Below are 24,933 nucleotides of genomic sequence, written 5' to 3'. Positions count from 1 at the left end.
AACTGAAACATGGGTTTCTTAAAACAACTAGACGTTGAAAATTTCAAATCCTGGAAAGGAAAGCAAACTATTGGCCCATTTAAAAGGTTTAATTGCATAATTGGCACTAATGGATCAGGTGAGTTGGTAATTAAGCTAATTTGCGTGGCTAATCTTACAAAATCGTGACTGAATTTTGCTCGACAGCGCGACGCTGATCAAATTATAAATCATTTCGTCAAATAACGTGCTTTATTTAGATGCTTTGCGTGCTGCACACATTTTTAAAGAAATGTTATGAATAGATTCATTTAGGCCTAACGTTATATGGTGTCGATATCTGTCAGCGTCATTTTGGCTTTTCAATGGAAAAGAGAGGGATGAAATATTAATGTCGCCAAAAACATATCATTTTGTACTAAAAGCGTAACGTTACCAGTTATCTAAGATATCACCAGTCTAAAGGACATACATATTTATAGTATTATAAAGCGTATTAGGTGGACAAAGTACACAACTTCCTTACTTGAGTGAAAGTACAGATACTAGGCCTACTGGTCAAATATTAACGTTACTCCGTTAGTTAAAAGTTGTAAAGACCGATTTTTACTTGAGTAAAAGTACAGAAGTACTTAAGTATCAAAAGTAAATGTCAATGCATTGTTTTATTATTGTTGCATTGTTGTATGTAATACTTACAGTACCTTATGCCTCTGAATCTATGCTTGCCTAACTTAAGTTACCTACCCTCATATCAATATCAGATTTATTTCTAGAACACAGTTCCAGTAACGTTAGTGGGATTTAATGTGAGATTGAATAAGTGCACTCAATAATGTCCACAATGGTTTCTGACACCCAAATGGCTGTTCCCTCAAAGAGTGCCCTATTTAAAGTTTTTTGGCTTTCGGTATGAATATGTTAGCCTTACTGTTATCTATAAGCTAGTGTGCTCCAAAACAATGACAAAATTCGCATTTAGGAGACCAAACCCAACGTTGAAAATGAAAATCAGGCAGAATCCAACATCAGATAATCTCCAGCGTCGGACAGACGTTGTATTGTGGTTGAAAATGAAAATCGGGTTGACATCAGAAACCAACATCAGTCGGGTTCTGACATCAACCCGACTTTCATTTCCAACCAAAATGAAACCCCTGCAACCAAAATCATCTCCTGACTGACGTTACTACTTTCTACTCAAGGACCTTGACAGAAATGTAGTGGAGTAAAAAGTACAATATTCATCTTTCAAATGTAGTGAAGTTAAAGTAAAAAGTTACCAGAAAAAATAATACTCAAGTAAAGTACAGATACTCAAAAAATGTACTTAAGTACAGTACTCAAGTAAATATACTTTGTTACTGTCCACCTCTGTGTATTATATCATATGTGTAGTATAGTAAGAATATCATGTAAATACCATGGTACTATCTTTTCGTACCATCATTTTACTATGTTACCACTTACTACTATGTAAGGGACATACATATTTATAGTATTTTATATCATATATTCTAGTGTAGTATAGTAAGAATATCATGTAAATACCACGAGAACTTACTGTCTTCTCATACCATCATTTTACCATGTTACCACCACTTTACTGTGGTACATTTGAACTTCATGTAGATGTTTTGCATGCTAAAATGTTTAGGAGGCATCATCAGTATCGATTAGTGTTATTGAAACACTTTTGATTGTTGTTTTTCTCCTCTGTAGGCAAATCTAATGTCATGGATGCTCTTGGATTCGTGATGGGAGAGAGGGCGGTAAACCTCCGTGTGAAGCACACCAGAGATCTCATCCACGGTGCCCACATCGGCAAACCCGCGTCGACCTTCGCCAGTGTGGCCATGATCTACTGTAGAGACAATGAGGAAATAACCTACAGTAGATGCATTTCAGGTGAGTGTGATTGAGCTCTGCTAGAAATGAATGGTAAAACCGAACTGAATCATTTTCTGATGGAAAGATTCACTTTTTACAGGGGAATCTTCTGAGTATCGTGTGAATGGTAAACAGATGACTTTGGCGAAGTACACTGGAGAGCTAGAGAAGATCGGCATTGTGGTGAAAGCGAAGAATTGTCTGGTGTATCAGGTGCTTCAGTGAGAAAATGGTCAACAAATGCCGTAGCATTTGATTTATTGTTATTAATAGTTTTTTTATTTATTCTTACACTAATCATGGATTTATTTGTATATCAGGGTGCTGTGGAGTCAATTGCCATGATGAATGCCAAAGAGCGAACAAAGATGTTTGAACGAATCAGCAACTCTGGAGAGCTGAGAGCTGAATATGATGCCAAGCTAGCGGTCCTGCAGAAAGCCAAAGAGGACACCCAGTTCCATTTTAACCGGAAGAAAGCGGCCACAGCTGAGAAGAAACAAGTCTTCAAAGATAAGACTGAGGTAAGACCTGTCAGATGTCGAAATATTTTCATATGATGCATCTCTTTGACAATGTATTTGTCTCGATCTTGTCAGGCGGAAAAATATCAGACGCTGGTGGACGAACTCAGAGAAAGCAAACTCCAGCTGACCCTCTTTCATCTCTTCCACAATGAGAAAAACATAAACGCACAGTCAGAATCACTGAGGGACGCACAGGAGGCCGCAGCGCAGCAGAAGAACAGCCTGGATGTCTGGGAACAAACTGTGAAGGCTCATAAGAAAGAACATGGGCGTCTGAACCGAGAACTTCAGCAGTTGGAGAAGGAGATCAGGCGAGTCACTGGCAATGCACTTTAACTGGAAATATCTTTGAATGCAGAGAGAGCAAAAGTAAATTATACCGCTAATCCTTGCATTAAACATTACTTTTACATTAAAAAAACATTACTTTATAAAAAAAAAATATATATATATATAATATATTTCTTGATGCCAGATTCAAAAACTTGAAATGCATTCCTAAAGTAGAAAGAACTGGAGTTTGGGAAACATTAGACAAGATTCTAAAAGAGACCCTGGCTCCACATCACTCAGATACTGAATCAGAGCCACCAAAAAAGAAATTTGATCTCCTCTGGTTGGGCTCTGATACAGAGTCAGATGATGAAACATCACTGGAATCCAGCCCTCTTGCTAGATACAGAGCAGTGCCCAGCATAAGCCTTGAACAATGCCCTTTACAATAGCGGTGTGCACACAGCAAATGTCATGACAAGCTGGTGACTCTTGCACTCAAATATCTTGCAACTCCTGCTTCAACTGTGCCGTGTGAGAGACTATTTTCACTCGCAGTATTACTGTATGCCTAAGCAGCTGGTTAAATGTTGACTAGAAAAATAAGATGTCCTCACATGTCAGAATATGTTGTGAAATTAGTGAAATTGTTCAATCTGATTGTTCACGTTGTTGGATATAGCAAATGATAAAATAGGCTCGTTTGAAATGAGCAAAATCTGCGGATGTGCGGATTCTGCAGTCAAGCACGATGGGAAACGGCACAGCTTAATCCTCATTGGTTGAAACAACAGTGATATATTGTTCTCTTTTAAAATGTTTAATTTTAAACCTCTGGTATCATGTTTTTTTTTATGTGTATAAATTGTGAATATTCCCAAAATCTGACAGTGCGATCTCGCTATGAGTTATGTGATTGTTGTCATATTTAAAAAAAAAACTCTATGATAAACATGTTTTTCGAATGGAATTATATAACAAGTACTTTGGGTGTCTTGTTCATTATATTTATTTTCATATAAAAGCAACCGAAGACAGAACCTAAATTACATTCAGTTTATTAGCATGAGTGAATCCTGCGATATCTGCCTTTGATCTCGCAAGTGTCTGATCCAATATGAGAAAGGAGAACTGTCTGTCTTGCCTGCACTTTTTTCAGTCCTCCCGTCACTCCAGCCGCCTACTCTTGCCTACATCTCAGACGAGGCGCGGCACATCTCAAATGAGCCTAATAAACGTATTAAACAAGAAAAATGGTGTATACTTAATTTTATAAGGTGTGATTATAACATTTTAATCTGTTGACAGCCCTATTATATTTATATATATGACAATTTACATATTATATTGTTATAATTAGTATTCATCAAATCTATATTATTATTTAATATTTAAAATATACATATGTAACAATTTACTTTATATAATATAATTCTTATAAATGCACACATAACATTTTACCTATTATTAATCAAATAAATATATATTACGTGTATATATCCACAAATATTTAAATATTATTATATATTTAAAGTAAAATATACTTATATAATACTTAAATTAACTTTATTTAATGTAATTCTTTATATATATTTAAATGAATAATATTCATTAATTGTATATACAGTGCTATGCATAAGTTTAGACACCCATGCTAAAGTTGACTAAAAAGAGGAATAAAAAATCATCTTTTGGAAATTGAACTTAATGCCTTAATTTAAAAAATTAGGAAAAATCCAACCTTTAAGGATACCAATTTTCTTTGTGAATGAATAATGTATCGTAAATAAATAAATGTTCTTCCTTAAAATACAGGGTGCATAAGTTTGGACACCCCTATGTTAAATTCCCATAGAGGCAGGCAGATTTTTATTTTTAAGTATTTAAAAAAAAAACATTTTTAGGATACTATGCATCCTGATAAAGTTCCCTTGGCCTTTGGAATTAAAATAGCCCCACATCATCACATAGCCTTCACCATACCTAGAGATTGGCATGGGGTACTTTCCATAAGATCATCTCTCAATGCAAATCAAACTAGCTTTTAGGCTAACTGAAATAAAATCATGCCAATCTCTAGGTATGGTGAAGGCTATGTGATGATGTGGGGCTATTTTAATTCCAAAGGCCAAGGGAACTTTATCAGGATGCATAGTATCCTAAAAAATAAATTAAAAAAAATACTTAAAAAATAAAAATCTGCCTGCCTCTATGGGAATTTAACATAGGGGTGTCCAAACTTATGCACCCTGTATTTTAAGGAAGAACATTTATTTATTTACGATACATTATTCATTCACAAAGAAAATTGGTGTCCTTAAAGGTTGGATTTTTCCTAATTTTTTTAATTAAGGCATTAAGTTCAGTTTCCAAAAGATGATTTTTTATTCCTCTTTTTAGTCAACTTTAGTATGGGTGTCTAAACTTATGCATAGCACTGTATGTGTGTGTGAGTGAGTTTTAAAAAAAAAAAATTATATTATGTTTTTGCATACCATTTTGTGTGAGAAAAACTAGAGTAATGGCTGCAGAATTTTTTTTAAATATTATTTTATTTATAAATCTCACTGCAGAATGTTGTTCTTCCAGATCTCAGGAGCAGATTCTTTATCAGCAGAGGCCTCAGTACATCAAAGCTAAAGTGAACACCTCCCACCACGAGCACAAAGTGGAGGAGGCGCGCAGATCGCTTCAGAAGAACCGGAGTCAGCAGGCCAAAAAGGAGCAGGAGCTTGAGGAGCTAAAGGGAGAGCTGACTGAGCTGGAGAAGGCCTGGACGGTCTCTGAGAGGCAGATGGAGGAGGAGGAGGCTCAAAGAGGAGACGGAGTGCAACTAGAGGAGGCCCAGGTTAAAAATCAGTGTTTTGTGAACATTCCCTCTATATAAGGACAACATAATTGCATTGGAAAATAATAATCACTGAAATAGAGTAGAGGTGAAAACATTAAGATATATTATGTTACACACTGTTTGACTTTGTACAGATGGAGCGGTATAAAGAACTCAAAGAGCTGGCCAGGAAAAAGGGAGCGATTTTAAACCAAAGCGCAGAGAAGCTGCACTGGGAGATAAAAGCAGACCGTGAGAAGCTTCAGTTTGACCTGAGGAGGAAAAGTGAGATACAGGTAGGCTTCTGTCTTTATGTGAGTGTCTTTTTGCGATATTGTGATATACAGTAAGTAACTCTGTAATTTGTTTATTTGTTCTTATTTTATTATCTACTGTTTACTTGTCTTTAATATGGAACAAACGATTCTTTTTTCAATCGATTAATCTAATCTATAGATTTTTCGATTAATCGAACCGATTATTTTTTTTCCCTCACAGTTAATCTATTGATTTTGAATAATTGATTAAACCTTTGGTTAATTTACCGATAAATAATAACCAATCATTTACAAATAAATTATATCCGTAACTAATCTATGTATGAACTTTTACCTAATGATTTTTTGGTGATTTACAGCAGCAACTGCTTACGAGTATGAATCCTGAAATGTTTTGTTCATTCAGGAGATTAATGCTATGTTCATTCAGCTATATGATCAAACAGTTGAAGTCACAACAGCATTATAACTAACCATGCACATTTGTATTAAGCACAAAATATGAGGCTGACAACAGTATTCTATTGCTGTGTAAAATTTCACTGTAATAGTCCAAATACTTACACTGCCGTCTCTGAGGTAAGAGCCCCGGGATGTTTTCTTTCTTTTCAGATGCCCCTGCATAAAAGTTGTGCTGCCGTGGTTTGCCATTTCAGTTTTACAGAGTGTACAGAGCAGCATTTTAATTGGTCTCTGTGTAAAAAATTCCCACACTTTAGATTGGGCTGGATGTTTTTGTAATAACAGCTGATTTTCAGCATGCCCGGGAGCCGCCATCATTGGGGAACATAAATAGCGTGACCATTTGACACATTCCATGTAAATACACCAATTTATGACGCGTCATTCAAGCACTAATTTGAACTTCATATTAGTTAGGCTAGTTTTAACTGTGGTATCAAAATTGGAATCAAGAATTGTTAAATTTCACTAGTTTCTAAAATATTTGGTGGGGTAAAAAGTAAAAATGTGGGCTAGTAGAAAAAATCCTTAGCACTTGAGCCCTGCGATTTATTTCATGAAATAAATGTTTGTTTGCAGGCAAATATTAAACACTCTCAAACTCGGATGGAAGATTTCAGCAGAAGGGCAGAGAAGCTGGAGGAGTATGCCAACACTACTAAGTATGACACCCTTAAATACCTCTGCACTAATAAGAACTAACATTATAGAGCTTGTAGGGATGTGAATAAGATTTGTTTTGTGTTATTGTATTAATTTACAAAAATATTGCTGTAACTGAATTGTATTTTTTTTTTTATTGAGCAACATTATTCAGTTGAAGTGTCAGTCACATCTTACTCATTTTTTCTGAAGGAAAGCTCTGGAGGAGCAGTGTCAGCAGGAGGAGCAGCTGGCAGAGGAGCTGTCGAGAGGCTCCATACGAATGGAGGAGGTGAACGAGGAGCTTGCGCAGGTGCTGACCAAACTGCAGAACGCTCGGCTGGACGGCCAAGAGAATCGACGACAGCAGAAACGAGACGAAGTCCTTGAAAGCCTCAGGAGACTCTACCCTGATACAGTGGTACTGTAACAATCAGCTTACAAGCAGATTAGACCTTATGTTTTTTGTCATCTGTTAGATTGAAGCACTGCAAGAAATTATGGAAAGTAATGTCATTTTAAATATTTTCCTTTTTGACAGTAACATCAATACTGTCAGTAGGGGGGTGGTTTCCACAAAAATAATAAGCAGGAACTGTTTTCCATATTGATAATTATTAATGATTCTTGAGCAGCAAATCAGCATATTAGAATGATTTCTGGAAGGATCATGTGACACTGACAGTGATGGGAATAACGGCGTTATAAATAAACGGCGTTACTAACGGCTTTATTTTTTTCAGTAACGAGTAATCAAACTAATTACTGCTTCCTCCATAACAACGCCGTTACCGTTACTGTCAATAAAAATGCGGCGTTACTATAATTGAGCTCACTGAAGCGGTTTTCATCCGAGTAGGCTCTCTCTCAGCCATAGGACCTGCAAAGTTTTTTCTCTGGTGTGTGTGTGTTTATGAGGCGCCGGACTGGACAAAAGCGAGGCGAATGCCGCGAGCGCGCTCGACAGTGCGCGAGAGAGACCGAGTGTGTCCGAGAACGTGCTCGACAGTGCGCGACAGAGACCGAATGTGTCCGAGAACGTGCTCGACAGTGCGCGACAGAGACCGAATGTGTCCGAGCATAAATACTTTATTTATAAATAAATGACACATTTCAGCATTAGAATAATATCTGTAGCATATCGGTATCATATCATATGCAATGTTTTAATTAGTTTATATAACATAAACTCCAAAATAACCTGCAGGGAACATATTTGTTTGACGGTTGTGAACACGTGCGGCAAACATGACTAGAATTTGGCTAAAATAAATAACCTCTGATGATGACGTTCTCTGTAGGTTATAAAAATAAACCCCCAAAAGATTATATTATTATTTATGTTGATACATTGTTCAGTATTAATATTTAATTTAATAGTTGTCTCTCACATTGTCCCACAGCAACATTAAAATAGTGTAGATTAGTGTACAATGTTTTATAATAATAAGATGTTCTATTTAGTGTCCATTTCATTCATTTAACATTTCATATTGGGGGTATCTTTCTTATAAGTAATTTTCTAAATTTCTTACATTTAAACTTTTTTTTTTTTTTTTTTTTTTTTAAGTAACGCAATAGTTACTTTCCCTGGTAATTAGTTACTTTTGTAATTATGTAATTCAGTTACTAACGCAGTTACTTTTTGTGAGAAGTAACTAGTAACTATAACTAACTACTTTTTTTAAGTAACTTACCCAACACTGGACACTGAAGACTGGAGTAATTAAGTTGAAAATTCAGCTTTGCCATCACAGGAATAAATAAAAATTTTAAATATATAAAAAAGTAATATAATGTAATACAGTAATATAATGAAATATTTGTATAATTGAAATGAACTGATTTTACTGTATTTTAGATTAATTAAATGCAGCCTTGGTGAGCATAAGAGACTTCTTTCAAATTAGAAACTTCTGTTGGTTTCTTAACTCATTTCAGTATGGCCGTCTGGTGGACTTGTGCCAGCCTATCCACAAGAAATACCTGCTCGCCGTCACCAAGCTGTTTGGCAAGAACATGAATGCTATTATTGTGACGTCTGCCAATGTGGCTCATGACTGCATCCGATTTCTGAAAGAGGAAAGAGCCGAACCAGAGACATTTCTTCCTATTGACTATATAGATGTGAGTGACTCATCAGTGAAAGCCCTTCATAATCAATTATTTTGCTTTATTTTTTATTTACTTAAACAGCTTTTGCTATGGTTGGATTTGCAAAGAGTGTTCTGTAACTGTATGTGCATCAGGTACACCCTCTGAACGAGCGTCTGAGGGAAGTGCAGAAAGCCAAGATGGTGGTGGATGTGGTTCAGTGCGCTCAAAACGCCCCTCAGCTTAAGAGGGTGATTCAGTTTGTGTGTGGAAACTCCCTGGTCTGCGATTCTCTGAAAGACGCCCGTCGCATTGCCTTTGATGGCCCTGAGCGCCTTCAGGTGAGTACATGCACCTGTATGACACAAAGATTACATCGTTATATCAGGCCGATTACGTTTACAGTTATCCTAAACATCTATGACTTGTGTTACATGTAAAATGTCTTGTTTAGACGGTGGCTCTTGACGGCACCTTGTTTCGCAAGTCTGGGGTGATCTCCGGAGGCTCCTTGGACCTGAGCAAGAAAGCTCGACGCTGGGATGAGAAGGATATGAATAAACTGAAGGAGGAGAAGGATAAGCTGTCATCCGAGATGCGTGTAAGTGTCCCAGATTGCTAGTAGACACTAAAGATATCTGTGCGATGGCAGACATGCAATAAAAACTGAAAATCATGTCGAAAGTCCAAAATCCTGCTATATATTAAACATTAAGTACATGCTGACTAGTTGTGGTCTTCTTTCTTCATGCAATGAAAATCACAACTAGTCAGCATGTATTTAATGTTTTATATATAGCAGGATTTTGGACCAATGAGATTTCAGTGTGGGCGTGGCTACTTAGATTAAAAATTCTTATTAGAATGGAAGAGATTCACTTTCTCCTTATCATGTCATACAGTGTTATATTGCAGGCTAATATTGTTGATGTATGTGCAGGCCCTGATGAAGCTGAAGCGTAAGGAAGTGGATTTGAAGCAGATCAGGGCTCAGTCTCAGGGAAACCAGACTCGCCTCAAATACTCCAACACAGAACTGGACTCCATACGCAAGAAGAGCATCCCAGCTTGTCAGGCTGCAAGTTACACTCTTTCTTCTTTCTTTCCCCTCCTCCATTGTTGCATGACATTTAAACATCTCTAATACTCTTATGAAATCTTTGTGTGTGTGTGAACTTTAGGAGATTTCCAAACTCAGGAGTGAGCTCTCCAACCTCGAGGCCCAGTTTGAGATACAGACTGAGAATGTAGAACTAAAGGATAATGAGATGACGGCCGTCAGGGACAAAATTCACCAGGTCAATTGATTTAAGTGTAACATGATCTCTTTGCGGTTTTCCGTGGTCATGGAAGACTAGGAAATATCAAGGAATTTAAAGTTGTTCAATATGAGGTTTTTTTTGTTATTCATGCCAATAGTGACAGCAAGGTCGCACAAATGTACACTAAACTGCTGAAATTATAGTTTTACAGTACTTAGTCAATCTCTTTAAAAACATTCTTCCAAAAAAAAAGTATTGGTCAATATCATTCCTCCATGCTAAGCTCTCTTGTGGGTTGATTTTGCTCATCTTAGATGGAGGACGTGGTGTTTGCAGACTTCTGCGTTGAGATCGGTGTGGCTAACATCCGTGAATATGAGCAGGATTATCTGCGACTGCAGCAGGAGCTTGAGAAGAAGCGGTAAGACCTGCACATACAAATCCTAGCCATGTCATCACTGGCATCACAGTGCATTTGTACATTATGCCATGAAATATTATGTGAACTAAATCTGGCTAATTAAAATGTCCAGCCTTCAGTTTGAGTCCCAGCATACCCTGCTAAGTATCCAGCTGGAGTACGAGCAGGCTCAGTTGAAGAAACTCGTCAAACAGATGAACAAAATAGAAGAGACCATCGAAAAAGAGGAGAACATCGTTATTAGCTTGAAAGAGGCAAACTCACTTTGACATTTTGACTACATTTATCTTTTTTTTTTCTCTGTTTAGTGTCATGTTGAGCTGGTACTGTAAAAAGGTTCTGACATGTTTGCTTTTCACATTTGAAGTACTGCTGTCTGTTCCCCACGTCTCCACCAGGCGGAGGACAGACTTTTGATAGCTGTGGAGCAGACACAATCAAATCTCCTAGAACTGAACAACCAGCTGTCAGAAAAGACAACTTTAGTTAACAATGCCAAGATAGAGCTTGACAAGACTCTTAAAGGCTCCCAGGAGAGAAACAAGTGGGTATCTGAGCATGATAATGGTTGATCTGAGAAAAAAAGATGCTAATAGTTGGTGTTATTTATTTGATTTATTTCTCCTGTTTGTCTGCAGGGTGCTGATGAAGCTTCAGAAGGAAACGATCTGCGCTGAGGCAGCCCTAGAACAGCTGAGACTGAGCAGACACAACCTGCTGCTGGGCTGTAAGATAGACAACCTACCGTTGAGACTGCTTTCAGGAGATCTGGATGACATCAGTGACATACAGGTGCAAACAGAGGGTCAGATCTACTTAAAAATAAGGCAGCACAGATTATATTCCCTTTTGTATTGTTCCTATTCTGCTTGTTAAGTGTCCTCTAACTTTATTGCAGTTGGACTCAGAGTCTCAGAGCATCAGCACGTTGGATATTTATGAAAGAGAAGCGCAATTGATGTTTGACTATTCAACACTGGACAAGAGCCTTAAGGTGAAAACATGACATTAAAGCAGTCTCACTCAGAGCGGTCATTCTCATGCTGTAGATAGGGTTGTCGCGATAACCGTAATATTGTAGTACCGTGCTATTGACAAGCCAACCGCAGTGGAATGCAAGTAACCGCAGCAACCGCAATATTCGCGTGTTTTCTTTTTTCATAAGGCTATACCCTGCTTGTTTTGAATTTCATGCATGTGTATTTAATGTTAAATAAGTTAATAATGATAACAAAACTGTGTTTATCATGGTGATTTGTACAGAGGCTTTGCACTTAACAAGCCTAAATAGACAGTGAATGAGAGAGATCAACTGAGCGCATGCGATTACCTGCGTCTGTCTTTGGTCAAGTCATATATTCGTTAAAAGGTTGCCGAGTCCAAGGAAAGCGAAATATTTGTCGTATCATCCTTTTAACGTTTAAGGGTATTTACCATGAATGGTGGCAGCGCTGGTCAATGCATTGAATCAATGCCATTGGTCTAATTGGATTGGATTAAGTGAAGCTTCAGCTTTACCCATGCGACGCATTGCTGGTCAGCTGAGCCTTGAAAAGTGGAGCTCAGTTAAAATAATTAACACCTTGTTTCATTACATCTATCTTTTAATGAATCAGCGTTTTGAACGTGTTTGTTGAATGAACAGTTTAATGACTCACTCAAAGGGGCTGTTTACACCTGGCCACTTCATGCGTTTTCTCAGATCGGATAGCTATCTGATTTATCAAAACGATTGCAGATTTAATGGAGTGCACGTCACGAAAGCAACAGATATGAGCTGCATTTTTTTGATTATTAGCTAAAATTTCAAAATCAAAGGCCGCAATAAGAGAGAGCAGCAACAGCCCTGGTAAGATCATTTCGTTTCTTTACTTTTAATGATGATGATTGTGTGTTAAGCGTCTGCGACTTACTTTCACTTTGATTTGCGATAGTTTGCACGTTGGCTTAATGAATAGATGCTCAGCTTCTCATCTGCGGTGACGTGCGTGTTCCAGTAGCGTCGTCGTATCTGGCTATAACACTACATATAGCGTATAACACGCTCTCACACGTTTATTTTTTAGCATTTTTGGGAGGAGTACAATTTACATATGTGGTTTCAACAACCAGATGCATTTACACTTGTCCAGTTTCGTCTGGAATGCGGCCCAGACCACCTCCTGAAGTGGTTTGAGCGATCGGATTCAAATCCGTCTCGAATGCGTTTCGGAGGGCATTTACACCTGGTCTTTTCACGATTGGATAGCTATCCGATATGAGAAAACGCATGAAGTGGCCAGGTTTAAACAGCCCCAAAGACAGTCCCTTGCCGCCACATAGTGGCGTAACAATGTATCTGCGTGCTGAATGACAGCCTGTCTATGCGCAGAGACGAAGACGATGATACTGGTGAAATATCAGCAGAAAGCCTCTTGTCCAGTCACATTCGAGGATCGGAACTAACTGTTATACATATAAAAACAGTCTAACAAGCTTATTGTCAGGTTTATGTTCTGTTATGTTGATCTTTATTTTGACATTCTCTTCCGTTTACTTCACTTCCTGTTTAAACACTGTTTAGTTTCGGTTACATTGGTTACTGAATATGTCCTCGTTTTTGTGCATGCTGACCACATCATAACACATTTATATAGCAACAAATAAATCAAAATAAATAAATGGCGATAATATCGCATATCGCGCTATTGAGCCACTCAAAATGACCACAAGGGAAATTCCTTCACCGTGACAGCCCTAGTTGTAGAAGTGATTTTGGTTTATTGTGTGTGTAGGCCCTCACTGATGAGAGTGAATTGGAGGCTCAGTTGGAGAAGCTCAAAGAGAGCATCTCTTCTCTGGAGTCCATGATCATGATGTCCAGAGCTCCCAACCTGAAAGCTCTAGAAAAGATCAGAGAGGTTAAGGACAGCTACCGGGAAGTCATGGATGGTACGAGACAAATATGTAAACATTTCATGGTGGGGAATGGGACTACTCCTGAAATAGCCCCTCTATTAAACTTTCTACATTTAACATTTTTAGTTGCCTAGGTAGTCTATGTCTATTAGCTTTGAGATTATCTATGGTTAGTTTTAGTTTGTTATAATAACCCTTTTTGGGTTTAAATTTATTGTCGTAACACATCCATCAATCACATAAAACATTGATCATGTTGTGTGTGTGTTTTTACCTCTCCATACTCAAAAACCCTCAGCTTTTGAGACCAGCACACAAACTACTAAGAAATGCGGTCAGGAGTTTGAGCAAGTGAAGACCAAACGCTTCCAACTCTTTAGTCAGTGCTTTGAACATGTGTCTATCGTCATCGACCAGATCTACAAGAAGCTCTGCAGAAACACCAGCGCTCAGGTCAATGCTTGACTCACTTCTTCAATGACTTGTTCATTCATTTTTATTTTTGTATGAACGTTGTTTTTACGCACATCCTTTTTAGGCCATTCTCAGCGCTGAGAACGCATATGAGCCTTACCTGGACGGCATCAACTATAACTGTGTGGCTCCTGGGAAACGATTCATGGCCATGGACAACCTGTCAGGAGGAGAGAAGGCCATCGCTGCTCTCGCTTTGGTCTTTGCCGTTCACAGGTGAAAAAAAGCATAAGCACATAAACAACCTTCTTATATAGTAATATCTGACTATAAATACAGATGTTTTTGATGTGGGAGAAAACTGTAAAGATCATTGTTGTTTAATCTTAGCTTTCGTCCTGCCCCGTTCTTTGTGCTGGATGAAGTGGATGCTGCCCTGGACAACACAAACATTGGCAAGGTAAGACCAGCCTCAATGTCTCAAAAAACGTGCTTTGATATTCTTTATCTGCCATGATTGAAAGACATTGTTTCCTTTCAGGTTACAGGATTTTTCCGGATGATGTCCAGAGAAAACTGCCAGATCATTGTGATCTCCCTGAAGGAAGAGTTCTACTCGCGGGCAGATGCTCTCCTTGGAGTCTATTCTTCGGTATACACACATCCACACTGTATCACATCAATCTCATCACTCATGGTCCATTTAGAGTCAGTAGGTCTGGTTTTTTTTTTTTTATTTTTTTTTTTATTTAGTTTAATGCATAACACTGAACACGTAAGCAGTGCATATTTTTTACGCCGTCCATGTTATCAGATTAGAGCATTCACACTGCGCGCAGAGGCGGTGCGGCAGCGTGGAGCAGAGCAGAAACAGCAGTGCTGCCATCGTTTCACCGCCAAGTCTATTTTTGCTGTGCCTCTCGAGCTGAATTTAAGCCACAGTGCATTGTTCTTGTTCAAAATAGCATGAAAAATAACACATTTCACCATAAAATCATACAAGTGAGGTGTTTCACAATCACCATATGACATTCAGCGCTGTGAAAAAAATAAAGTACAAGAAAACACATCATTGCCAGAAGTTTTTGCCCAAAGGCTTGTTTAATTGATTAAAACTAGAGGCATATCTTAACTTTAAAATTACTTTTATCGTGTAAGATAACCATGATGCATTTTTTTTTTTTTTGAATCAATGAATTGAAAGTTTAAAGGAACAGCATTTATTTGAAACAAATCTTTTTGATGCATTATAAATGTCTTTACATTGTCTTTAAAGAAAAAAGAATTAACTCCAAACTCTTAATGTATGAGCTTTTTCAAAGTAACCACCTTTTTCTTACAATATAGCTCAATATATGCAGGTAATGCACCAACATATGATAATATTTGGAAATAATGTTTTGTTATAATATTTGAAAAATATTGTTTACAGGGGGTGTATCCAAATTTTTGTTCTCAAAAAGTAGACAAACCATTCATTATCTTCCTTTTTAGCAGGAAGTACATCAACACAGAAATTAAACTTGTTTATCAAGTTTATTTAACTTTTTTTTTTTTTTTAAAGAGTCTCTTCAAATTCTGGATGCTTTTTGATTCATGCCAGTTGTATCCGAGTTCTCTCATTTATCATGCACCCCTTTTTTTGCTTGTCACAGTTTGATGAATGCATGTTCAGCCGTCTTCTCACCCTGGACCTCACCCCATACCCACTGAACGACGAGAACGGCACAGAAAGAGAGATGGATAAATGATTTAAATGGGTTTACGGCAGATAATGCCAGAACTGTTCTACTTGAATGTTGTTCTGTGAAAGTTAGAAAAGTAGTTACATTTAAAAGTGTTTCATGTTAAAGCTGTTTTTCATGTGTTTGCTTTTGTTCAATATGTAAAGTAATTTTAATACAGTTTTATTGTTTGCGTTTGTGAAGAGGTTTGTTTGAATTTCTTCATTAGTGGTTGTGTAAACTGTACACTTTGACCTGCCGCTCTGTCACTAGGGTGGAGTTTCAGCAAATCCTCAGCCTCTGTTATTCCATTCTCTCTTACTCTCTGCTTCTCTCCTCGTTTCCTCAAATGTAAAGCTTTGCTTTCTTTAGCAACTCCAATGGCTTCTTACACAGTGGTCATTGTCCCTCTCAGGAACAGTCTTACCAGTCTGGATGCAGTGCAGTTCTTCCTCTGGGTTAGTTTGCTAATGCTTTCTCATCTGTTTGTTATAATTTGTAATGCTATCGGGGGTTTTCTAGGAATGCTTTTAGTAAACAAGTTGAAGTAATTCAAATATAATTGAAGTGACCATATTGTTGGATAAACTAAGCATTCACACTGTTTGGAAAAGAGAGAAAGCACAATTCAATCAAGTAATGTTGTATTGCTGTTAATTCAGGTTTAACTGTATATTTTAGGTTGGTTATCTGTTATCTTAAAACTGTAAAATGAAAGTTGCATCAGTATTTCTTTCAAATTAATAGTTTATTCTAAAACACAGACGTCAGCTATCACAGTTCATCACGACATTCCCGTCCAGCTCCGATGGGAATACTCATAGTTCACAGCTACTTAACACACACATTGTGGTCTATTTTAATTTTGTTTACTTTGCACAATGTAATTGTGAAAACCTGTTTTTTTTTTAGGCAGCTGTATGTAAACAAACACTAATACAGTCACAGATTATCATGCAAAAATGTAAAAACGCTCCAAATTATGTAGCATTTCAAAAAAGAAGAGATCACATGAGCATTTTTTTTATATTTGCAGGTGAAAAAACTGAAGGACTTGGAGAGGGAAAAGGACCTTCTGTGGATGGGATTACATGCTTTAGAACAGGTTCGAGAGAGGTTATGCTCGAAGCTGGAAGACAATTCCAGCAAAAAAGAGATTCAGGAGTTCCCAGACACCCCCACCCTGTTGTTGGCTCAGATCCACAGAGTGAACAGGGCATTGAGGAATCTTTTGTGTGACTCCAGGAATCCCACCAATCCTGCTCAAGGCAGGCCTTCGATGGAAGGTTATGTTCTTAAACAGTAATGCATGTCAAATCACTGTAAAAGTTCTTGTTGTTCTATCTTTGTAACTTTTTAGTCAACTATTGAAGTCAGTGTATTGAAAGCCATTTACCTTTTTATCAGGTACTGAAGGACATCTGCCCTCTCCTGCCTGTTCAGAAGAAAGTGCTTGTTTTTGATCAACTGTTTATTCTGATGTCCTGTACTGGATTTTGTGCTTTCAGAATATATTCTTCTTTGAGTGGCTTGAAATCGTTTTATGTGCAATAATGGAAGCTTACCAATATTTGACGTTTACACAACTAGAGCACACTGTGGATTTAATGAATCCATGTGTAATGTAAAAGTGATGTTATGTCATTAACCCTCTGGTCCTCTTCAGTCGCTTTTGACTTTAAATGGTAATGGTAACTTCATCGGAATGGTTACGAAACCTGGTACTTTTTGTGGCACTGGCCGGAACAGGAAAAAATTGACATGATTGTAAAAGGCTAAATGTCAAGAGAGAAAAAAAGTCACACTTGTACTCTTCGCTAAATACGAAAAAATATATAAATACAGAGAATTTTTTGGGTGTACAATCCACAAATCATCCACGATGCAAAAAAGCACACAGCATTGAGGTTAAAATCTAAACCATCAAGAGTACAAAATAGACAAACATACACATAAATGAACTAGTGTGGGCGTAAATTGCAAAATTGAGCCAAGAGACTGAACTAAGAGGTTAAAATAGATCAATCCCAGATGGGTTCAATCCTGATAAAACATTTATTTTTTGGTTACATTTAATGAATTTTGATGAGAAACAAAATGCTTTGGACTCTAATAATGTAAAAGCACCATATTAACATTTCAAACAAATGAAAAAATAGAAAGTTATATAAAACCTAAAATTTTGGTTCTCAGTAACATCTAGTGGCTACACCATGATGGTATTACAGGTGATTTTCTTCATTTCTTTCCACCAGATGGCACCAATCTGCCTCCATTCATTGATTTTGGATTTGGATTGACTCTATTTTGACTTAAAGGTGCATTGTGTAAAATTTAGGAGGATCTGTTGACAGAAATGCAATATCATATACATAACTATGTTTTCAGTGGTGTATAAAGGCCTTAATGAACTGTTATGTTTTTATTACCTTAGAATGAGCCATTTCTATCTGCATACACCGCGGGTCCCCTTATGTTGAAATGCGCCGATATGTTTCTACAGTAGCCCTAAACTGACAAACGCGTTTCGTTACTATGTTGTTCTTCGTGCAAGGAAGCTAGCTAAAGTCAGTGAATAAAACACTGACACAATGATGAACAAGTAACAATAATATTCGCAATAACATATCGTTTTACTGAATAATAAAGTAAACATAATTTCTTAATTTAACTTTGTAAAGAAACCTCATTGCTGAACTGGCTACTCTCTGTTGTCTCAGACGATGACATATTTTCCTGTCGGCCACCGTAACTTTTGTTGGTTGCAATTCGTAACCTCACCAGCGCTTAATACCACACACTGCACCTTTAAATACTGAATGAATAAAAAAAAAAAGGTGAATATTCAGTAGTAGCCTACCATAAAAATTTAAATACTATTAAACGCAATGACATAACGATTAAGTCAACGATCAACGTCGCCTGCGGCCGAATCACATCATCCACAGCGGTTACTCTACTCGTGTGATGTTGCTTATATATTTGGGGGTCTTCGGCCACCCAGAGGGATGTAAATGACTCAGAAATATAGAATAATAAACATATAATGAGGTTTCACCAGGCAGCTGACCAATCCTGACTCAAGAGGAAAGCAGATTCCAATCATAAATATGTTATAAAATAATATTACATTTTGAAATGTGTTGTTTAATACAGTTTATTATTATTATTATTTTTTATATCAATTATTTTATATATATTATTATTTGTGACTGCCTTACGATATATGTCAAGAGTCAAGACTTTTATTTTGAAGAGTAGTTTGATTGTGTTCATCTTGGCGCTGAGTTCAAGCGTCGGTTACAGTCAGTGTACAGCGCGCAGATGAGAAAAAAGACTCACGTGCAGAATGAAATCAAACTGATTGCCTGAGAACCATGTTGAGGAGAGTGAGCAGCTCGAGCAGCGGGAAGAGCAGCACTTCACGGCGGAGCAGCTCTGTAGGCTTCGATGAGTTCGGCTTTGCTCTCAGTAAGAAAAGAGTCAGGAAACTCCAACACAGATGTCATGACTACAGGTAGATGTTGACTAATACATACATACTAGTATTGGTAACACTTACGTAACGTTATATGTTACTTCCTGTTTTGTGTGTTCAATGCATGTGTTTAGTTGAGCTTTCAGTTCATTTTCATAACTCGAAATATAATTCAGTTCACGTGAATAAACACTATGCTGTGATGATGTGCACTCGACAAGTAAAACATTAGGAGCATTTTTAACTGTTTTCATCAGTTATCCTCAGCCTAATCCAGTTAAAGTGAAGGAGCTGTGTGAATTTCTCACTTACTGGAATGGATCCAGTTTCATCTGCAGAAATCAGGTGTGCATCTTTCTCTATAACACTCAAAATACTGTATGTTGACGTTTACTCAGGGTTGTGCACCATTCAGGATTGAGAATGCATTCACAATTTTTTTTTTGTCTATCTGTAAGTATATTCTTTAAAATCTGATCTTCAGAGAAAACATCTACTAAATACATAAGAATGAATATGCTTATTTAGTTTAAATGAATGACTTGTGTTTTACAGCAAAACTGGTGTTGGACAAATTGCATTCATCTGTTGATTTGTTTTTTTACTTACTGTTATTCCAAACCCAATTCCAGCTCATCAATTACAAATCTAAACTTAAATAATGAATTTTGCCCTGCCCTGCATTTAAAATGATTTACGTAATGTTTTATTGTGTTTAATAATTCACGTTCCTTTTCCCCCCAAAATCAGATCGAGAGGTTTATTCGTATTGGTATTCCCCCGGCAATACGTGGACGAGTTTGGAAATGCCTCCTAAATATCGACAGTCTCAGAGCTGCTAGCTCTTTTGATTATGAGGTGCAACCCCATCAAAATATTTATTTTTCTTATTATTATTCAAACAAATCAGAGACATTTGCCTTGTTTTAACCCATTCCGATTGGTTTACTTCAGGCATGTCAAGCTGAGATCCGTAGACCTCTGGTTGATCTTGGAGTCAGTGAGTACAGCATCATCTCTACTATAGACTCTCTAGTGGACACAGAGAATGAGATCAGCAGCGGACAGTCGGATCTCCCCAGTGCTGACCTCACACTCTTCAAACAGATTGCCCTCGACCTACGTGAGTTCTGCCTTTGGATGTCCACGGATGTCTTCAGTGTCACATGATCCGTCAGAAACCATTCTAATATGCTGATTTACTGCGCAAGAAACATTGCTTATTATTATTATTATTATTAATTTCAAAAATAACATTAACTTTGGGATTTGTAAGATTTTTAATTAAATTTAAATTATATAATTATTAAAATTAAATTTTAATTAATACTTTTATTCAGCAATGATGCATTAAATTGATCAAATATGACAGTAAAGACATATATGTTGTTAGAAAATATTTTTTATTTCAAATAACATTTAAAAATGTGTTCAAATAGAAAGCGGTTGTTTTAAATTGTAATTATATTTCACAACATTACTGTTTTTACTGTATTTTCTATCACATAAATTTGGTTAGCATAACAGACTTCTTTCAGAACCATTAAAAAAAAAAAAATCTTACAGACTCCAAACTTCGAAACAGCTAAAAACTGTTTTACTGCCTCATTTTCAGGAAAAAAAAATGGGAAATGTCCTGTAACTTTTAAGAGGAATCTGTAATTTTTCACTGATGGCAGTGTTTTTGTTTGAACTTGGCCAATATTTGGAAAACCACATGGGGGCGCTGCCTAAACACACTTCCCATGTAGATTTGCACTTCTATTAATGCATTTTGCAGGCACTTTTACCCAAAGTGCACCAGGATATACATTCAAAGTTTGATTGTTTACTGGGAATCAAACCCATATCCTTGTCGTTTCTGACACCATGCTTTACTTTTTGAGCTACAAAAAGCCTGACACTTCTATATCGGCCAACTTAAACATTTGCCCTTTTGTATGTGTTCTTTTTATAACCTTTGCATTGTATATAGAGTTTTGAAAGGTTGTGTCAGTTCCGTTCCATATTTGTCTACATAGGAAGGTCATTTCCGACCCATCGCACTCTGATGGGGGATCGTCCCGAGGCTATTGAGGGCCAGGCCAAACTTTTCAGAGTTCTTATCGCATTTGCCCGATATAATCCCCAGATTGGATATGTACAAGGTAAAAAACTGCCTGTACTTCCACAAATGAGGTCGCTGGCATTACTGAAATCTTTTTGAACTTTGTGCCTGTGCCTTTATTGGTCCTTTCAAACATATTTGAGTACAGAATATACTGATATTCAGTCTCAAGAGGGCAGTCAAGTGCCATCTTGTTGATATTGCATGTCATGGTCATAATTTGGTTTGCAGTTTTTTTTTCTTTTTTCTGTGGAGCTAATTTAGCTAGTTTGTCCTTGACATTGAGGCCATAATGGGACTATGTGATGCCTTAAGGCTTGTTTGTTTTTCTCAGGGATGTCCTATATAGCTGCTGTGCTCCTAATGATCCTGTCTGAAGAAGAGGCTTTCTGGGCTCTGGTTGCTCTGTTAGAGAAGCCCAAGTATCTCTCAGAGCTCTTTGATTCCTCTATGAAGAAGTAAGACCATAGCTTTACTGTGTGAACTTTAAACATGCACATAAAATGGTTCCTGCTTTACTTGCTGCTTTATATTTTTTAACGAATATTTTACTAACTCATTGTAAAAAAAAAAGAAATTTTTCACAAAATATTTGCGCAAGATTCACTAAAATCATCTGGTGACAAACCTGTTGGAAGATTTTGGAAATCACACATCAAGTTGATTGTTTTTCGGCCAATGTCAATAATTGCAAATAGGCCAACAATTGGTTGATTAATCAGCCTCACTAATATATTAGCGTAGCATTAGTAATTTCTTGTTTCTTTCAAATAAACCTAGTTTAACCTTTTACCTATTTGAATAATTTATTGTATTTTCAGGATTCAACTTCAAGCTTTGGTTTTTCACCAGCTCCTGAAACACAGGAAACCTCTGCTCTTCCAGCACTTGGTGAGAATTATGGTCTACATTTTTAATAGAATTGTATATAATGAAATTGCATTCCAGGTTAGGGTTAGGATTAGTTATATATATATATATATATTTCTGTTTTCTATTTTTATATATTTCTATTCTTTTCTTTTCTACTCTATTCTATTTCTACCTTATCTTTCCTTTGAAACTAAGACCTTAAAGATGAGGTCTTAAATCCTGGCCTGAACTCTCATCAGGAAACTGTCTGAATATAAAAACAGGCACATGCTGCATAACGCACAGTCTCTCAGTCCTCTAGAGTTTGTGTAGATCACAGCCTTTCTCTTGAGAAGCCTCTCTCATTTAATGCCTCTCACAGATTTGTCACTGTATCTTGTAGACCTTTTCCCGGGGGCTTTTAAATGAGCTCTTCTGTGTGTTTTTTTTTTTTTTATAGTAGTGGCTGTCCGCCCCCTCAGAGCATTTGTGCTGCTTGGAGAACTCTTAAGGGATTTCCTTCTCTCTGTGTGTTGACTCAGCACAGCTGTCTAAAAACCTGAGCTATTAGACTGCAGCACAGGACAAAAGATGATGCTGTAAACTTACAGGCAGGGCAGATTGCAGTGACAAACCTAAAACTAAATGGAGTAGATTGTTATAATCAAGCATTCTGTAATTTGCTCACTCTCATATTGTAGCTAACATTAAAGAGGACCTTTTATGCTTTCTACATTTTCTTTAGTGTGTAATGTTGCTGTTTGAGCATGAAAAAAGGTCTGTAAAGTTAAAGCACAAAGTCCACTTCAAAGGGAGTTATTCTCTATATCACACTGTTCCTGAACTCCCTGAAACTCCTTGATTGTAGTCTTCACTTTTCTTCTGTGGTTGGTTGAGTTATGTTAGTACTTAGTAGTGTGTTGAAACTCGGTTATGGTAAGGAGCATGACATTTCTGAAACATGTTCAAAGCGGGTGACCAATCACAACACACTAGTCTGACCAGTCAGAGCACATTGTGCTTTTCAGAAGGGGGGGCTTCATAGAGACAGGAACTAAACAGCGGTGTGTTTCCCAAAAGCATCATTAGCCAACTATTGGACGCAAGTTCCATTGAATTGTGTTGGTAATGACAGAACTTGCGATCATAGTTGGTTTTGGAAAACACGCCCCAGAGCGTTAATGTTTGTTCACAACAAGAACGCTAGCTATAACGATAAAGATACAGTTCTAAATATAAAAGAATAGCAGAGTTCACACCACAGCTATAACGATAACGGCACAGAGGAACGTTATCGTTGGAGTCATTATCGTAACGATTTTTCTAGCTGATGTACAATAAAAACATAGACAGCCAATCCATCCTGCTTTAAAGAGCTTAAACATTTAAAGCAGCAGACGACAAAACTCAGTGTGCAGATAATGATATTGATATCGTCCACTGGTGTGGATGCTAATATAATTATAGTTATCATTCTTGGTGTGAACGGGCATTTACCGTCAGACTGGGAAGAGAGATGCTGCAACAATAAAATATGTGAAAAATAATGTTTTTTGAACATTCAAGCATGAAAACCTATCCTAGCAGACCCCAAAAACAAAATCAAGACTGTGTAAAAGGGCATAATATGGCGTCTTTAATGAGAAGTTTAGTAGAAGGTTCCAATCATTCTTTTCCATTCCATTATGTTGGATGGAGACTAGAGCTTTCAAGCTTCAAACAGGGTGCAAAAACAGCTTAAAAGTTTGTCTGTATAGACTGTGTATTGTATTCCAACTTTTATAAGAGCTTTGTGTGAGGAACAGACTAAAATGTTGCTAATTATTCACTCAAAATGTAAGTGCTGTATTGATTAAGTCTAAGATCTTAAATCTTCTATCAAAATAAAAGATCTTTTCTATCAAATGCTATTATGAAGCCTTTTTTCAGAACTGTTACGTGTTAAGACTTTTAAGTTTGCATTGTCAGATAATAACAGGAGTGTGTTGTTTTCTGTCTGCTTTTAGGAGACTCTTGGGGTGTCTTCTCTGCATTTCATCATGCAGTGGTTTCTCACCCTCTTCACCTCTCTGCCGTGCTGGGACTCGGTGTTGGCCATCTGGGATCTTATCATGCTGCACGGTATTACACCACTTTTTCTTGTTTTTGTACTATAATAATAACATCCCAAGTGTCAAGCTGCCATGTTTGCTCATCAAAGTCGAAGTGTGTGATTTCTGCACCACTAGTGTCACTAAACAGAATAGCAAATGATCGTTTTAAAACAGGTTTCCCGAACATGATCCGATCAATTCTTCATACTCTCCGCAGGGCTGCAGGCTGTATTTCGCACTGGCCTCACTATCATCCTGCTGCTGGAGTCTCGTATCATGAACATGACTGAGGAGGCCGCCGTGCTGCCCGTTCTGCTGCGAGTGCCTATGGACGTGTGAGTGCAACGATATTACAGTCCGGCAGATGATTTTTCATGTTATGATTGATACTAAAAAATATATTATTTTGTTTAAATTAATTAAAACTAAAACATTAATGCCAGTTTCACAGAAAGCTTAAGCCAAATCCCAGACTAAAATGCATGTTTGAGCTGTTTTAAATAAAAGCAACTTGCACTGACATTTCTTAAAATATGTCAGTGACATTGTTTTATCTCAAGATGCACACCAGTAATGTTTTTTTTTTCTTCTAAGGAACGTTTATAAAAACTACTTAAATGTCCTAATTTAACAAAGGCCTACACTGTCTGTGAAACCAGGCCTGAAAATTAAAATAAGTCATTTTAAGTGACTTTAGACATCATTATAA

The 24,933-nt window shown here is 37.1% G+C and overlaps 2 protein-coding genes across 2 annotated transcripts in view; both read left to right on the top strand.

Annotated features, from left to right (window-relative positions):
- Positions 1–1,568: 1,568 nt before the first annotated feature.
- smc1b (structural maintenance of chromosomes 1B) lies at positions 1,569–17,673 on the top strand (the record flags this gene model as incomplete). Its single annotated transcript, XM_084397636.1, has 26 exons — positions 1,569–1,590; positions 1,702–1,887; positions 1,970–2,082; positions 2,190–2,393; positions 2,469–2,707; positions 5,259–5,517; positions 5,655–5,795; positions 6,819–6,901; positions 7,095–7,302; positions 8,823–9,008; positions 9,131–9,316; positions 9,430–9,576; positions 9,916–10,053; positions 10,157–10,273; positions 10,552–10,658; positions 10,771–10,912; positions 11,057–11,202; positions 11,297–11,450; positions 11,557–11,652; positions 13,433–13,589; positions 13,855–14,009; positions 14,095–14,246; positions 14,361–14,430; positions 14,512–14,622; positions 15,626–16,152; positions 16,731–17,673. The coding sequence occupies 25 exons, from the start codon at positions 1,569–1,571 to the stop codon at positions 15,719–15,721; spliced, it is 3,615 nt and encodes a 1,204-aa protein (XP_084253762.1). The 3' UTR covers positions 15,722–16,152; positions 16,731–17,673.
- A 1,273-nt stretch (positions 17,674–18,946) lies between these two features.
- Positions 18,947–24,933, top strand: part of LOC311283410 (USP6 N-terminal-like protein) — a 41,566-nt gene continuing 35,579 nt past the window's right edge. The window contains exons 1-9 of the mRNA XM_084397775.1: positions 18,947–19,211; positions 19,430–19,517; positions 19,923–20,030; positions 20,127–20,295; positions 21,194–21,319; positions 21,614–21,737; positions 22,101–22,170; positions 24,138–24,252; positions 24,442–24,559. Coding sequence (XP_084253901.1) covers positions 19,072–19,211; positions 19,430–19,517; positions 19,923–20,030; positions 20,127–20,295; positions 21,194–21,319; positions 21,614–21,737; positions 22,101–22,170; positions 24,138–24,252; positions 24,442–24,559 — 1,058 coding nt within the window. The 5' untranslated portion in view covers positions 18,947–19,071. The remainder of the gene's footprint in view (positions 19,212–19,429; positions 19,518–19,922; positions 20,031–20,126; positions 20,296–21,193; positions 21,320–21,613; positions 21,738–22,100; positions 22,171–24,137; positions 24,253–24,441; positions 24,560–24,933) is intronic.

The sequence above is a fragment of the Rutilus rutilus genome (assembly GCF_951802725.1).
Source record: "Rutilus rutilus genome assembly, chromosome: 23".
Taxonomy (NCBI): domain Eukaryota; kingdom Metazoa; phylum Chordata; class Actinopteri; order Cypriniformes; family Leuciscidae; genus Rutilus; species Rutilus rutilus.
This window is presented reverse-complemented; position numbering and strand designations above follow the sequence as displayed.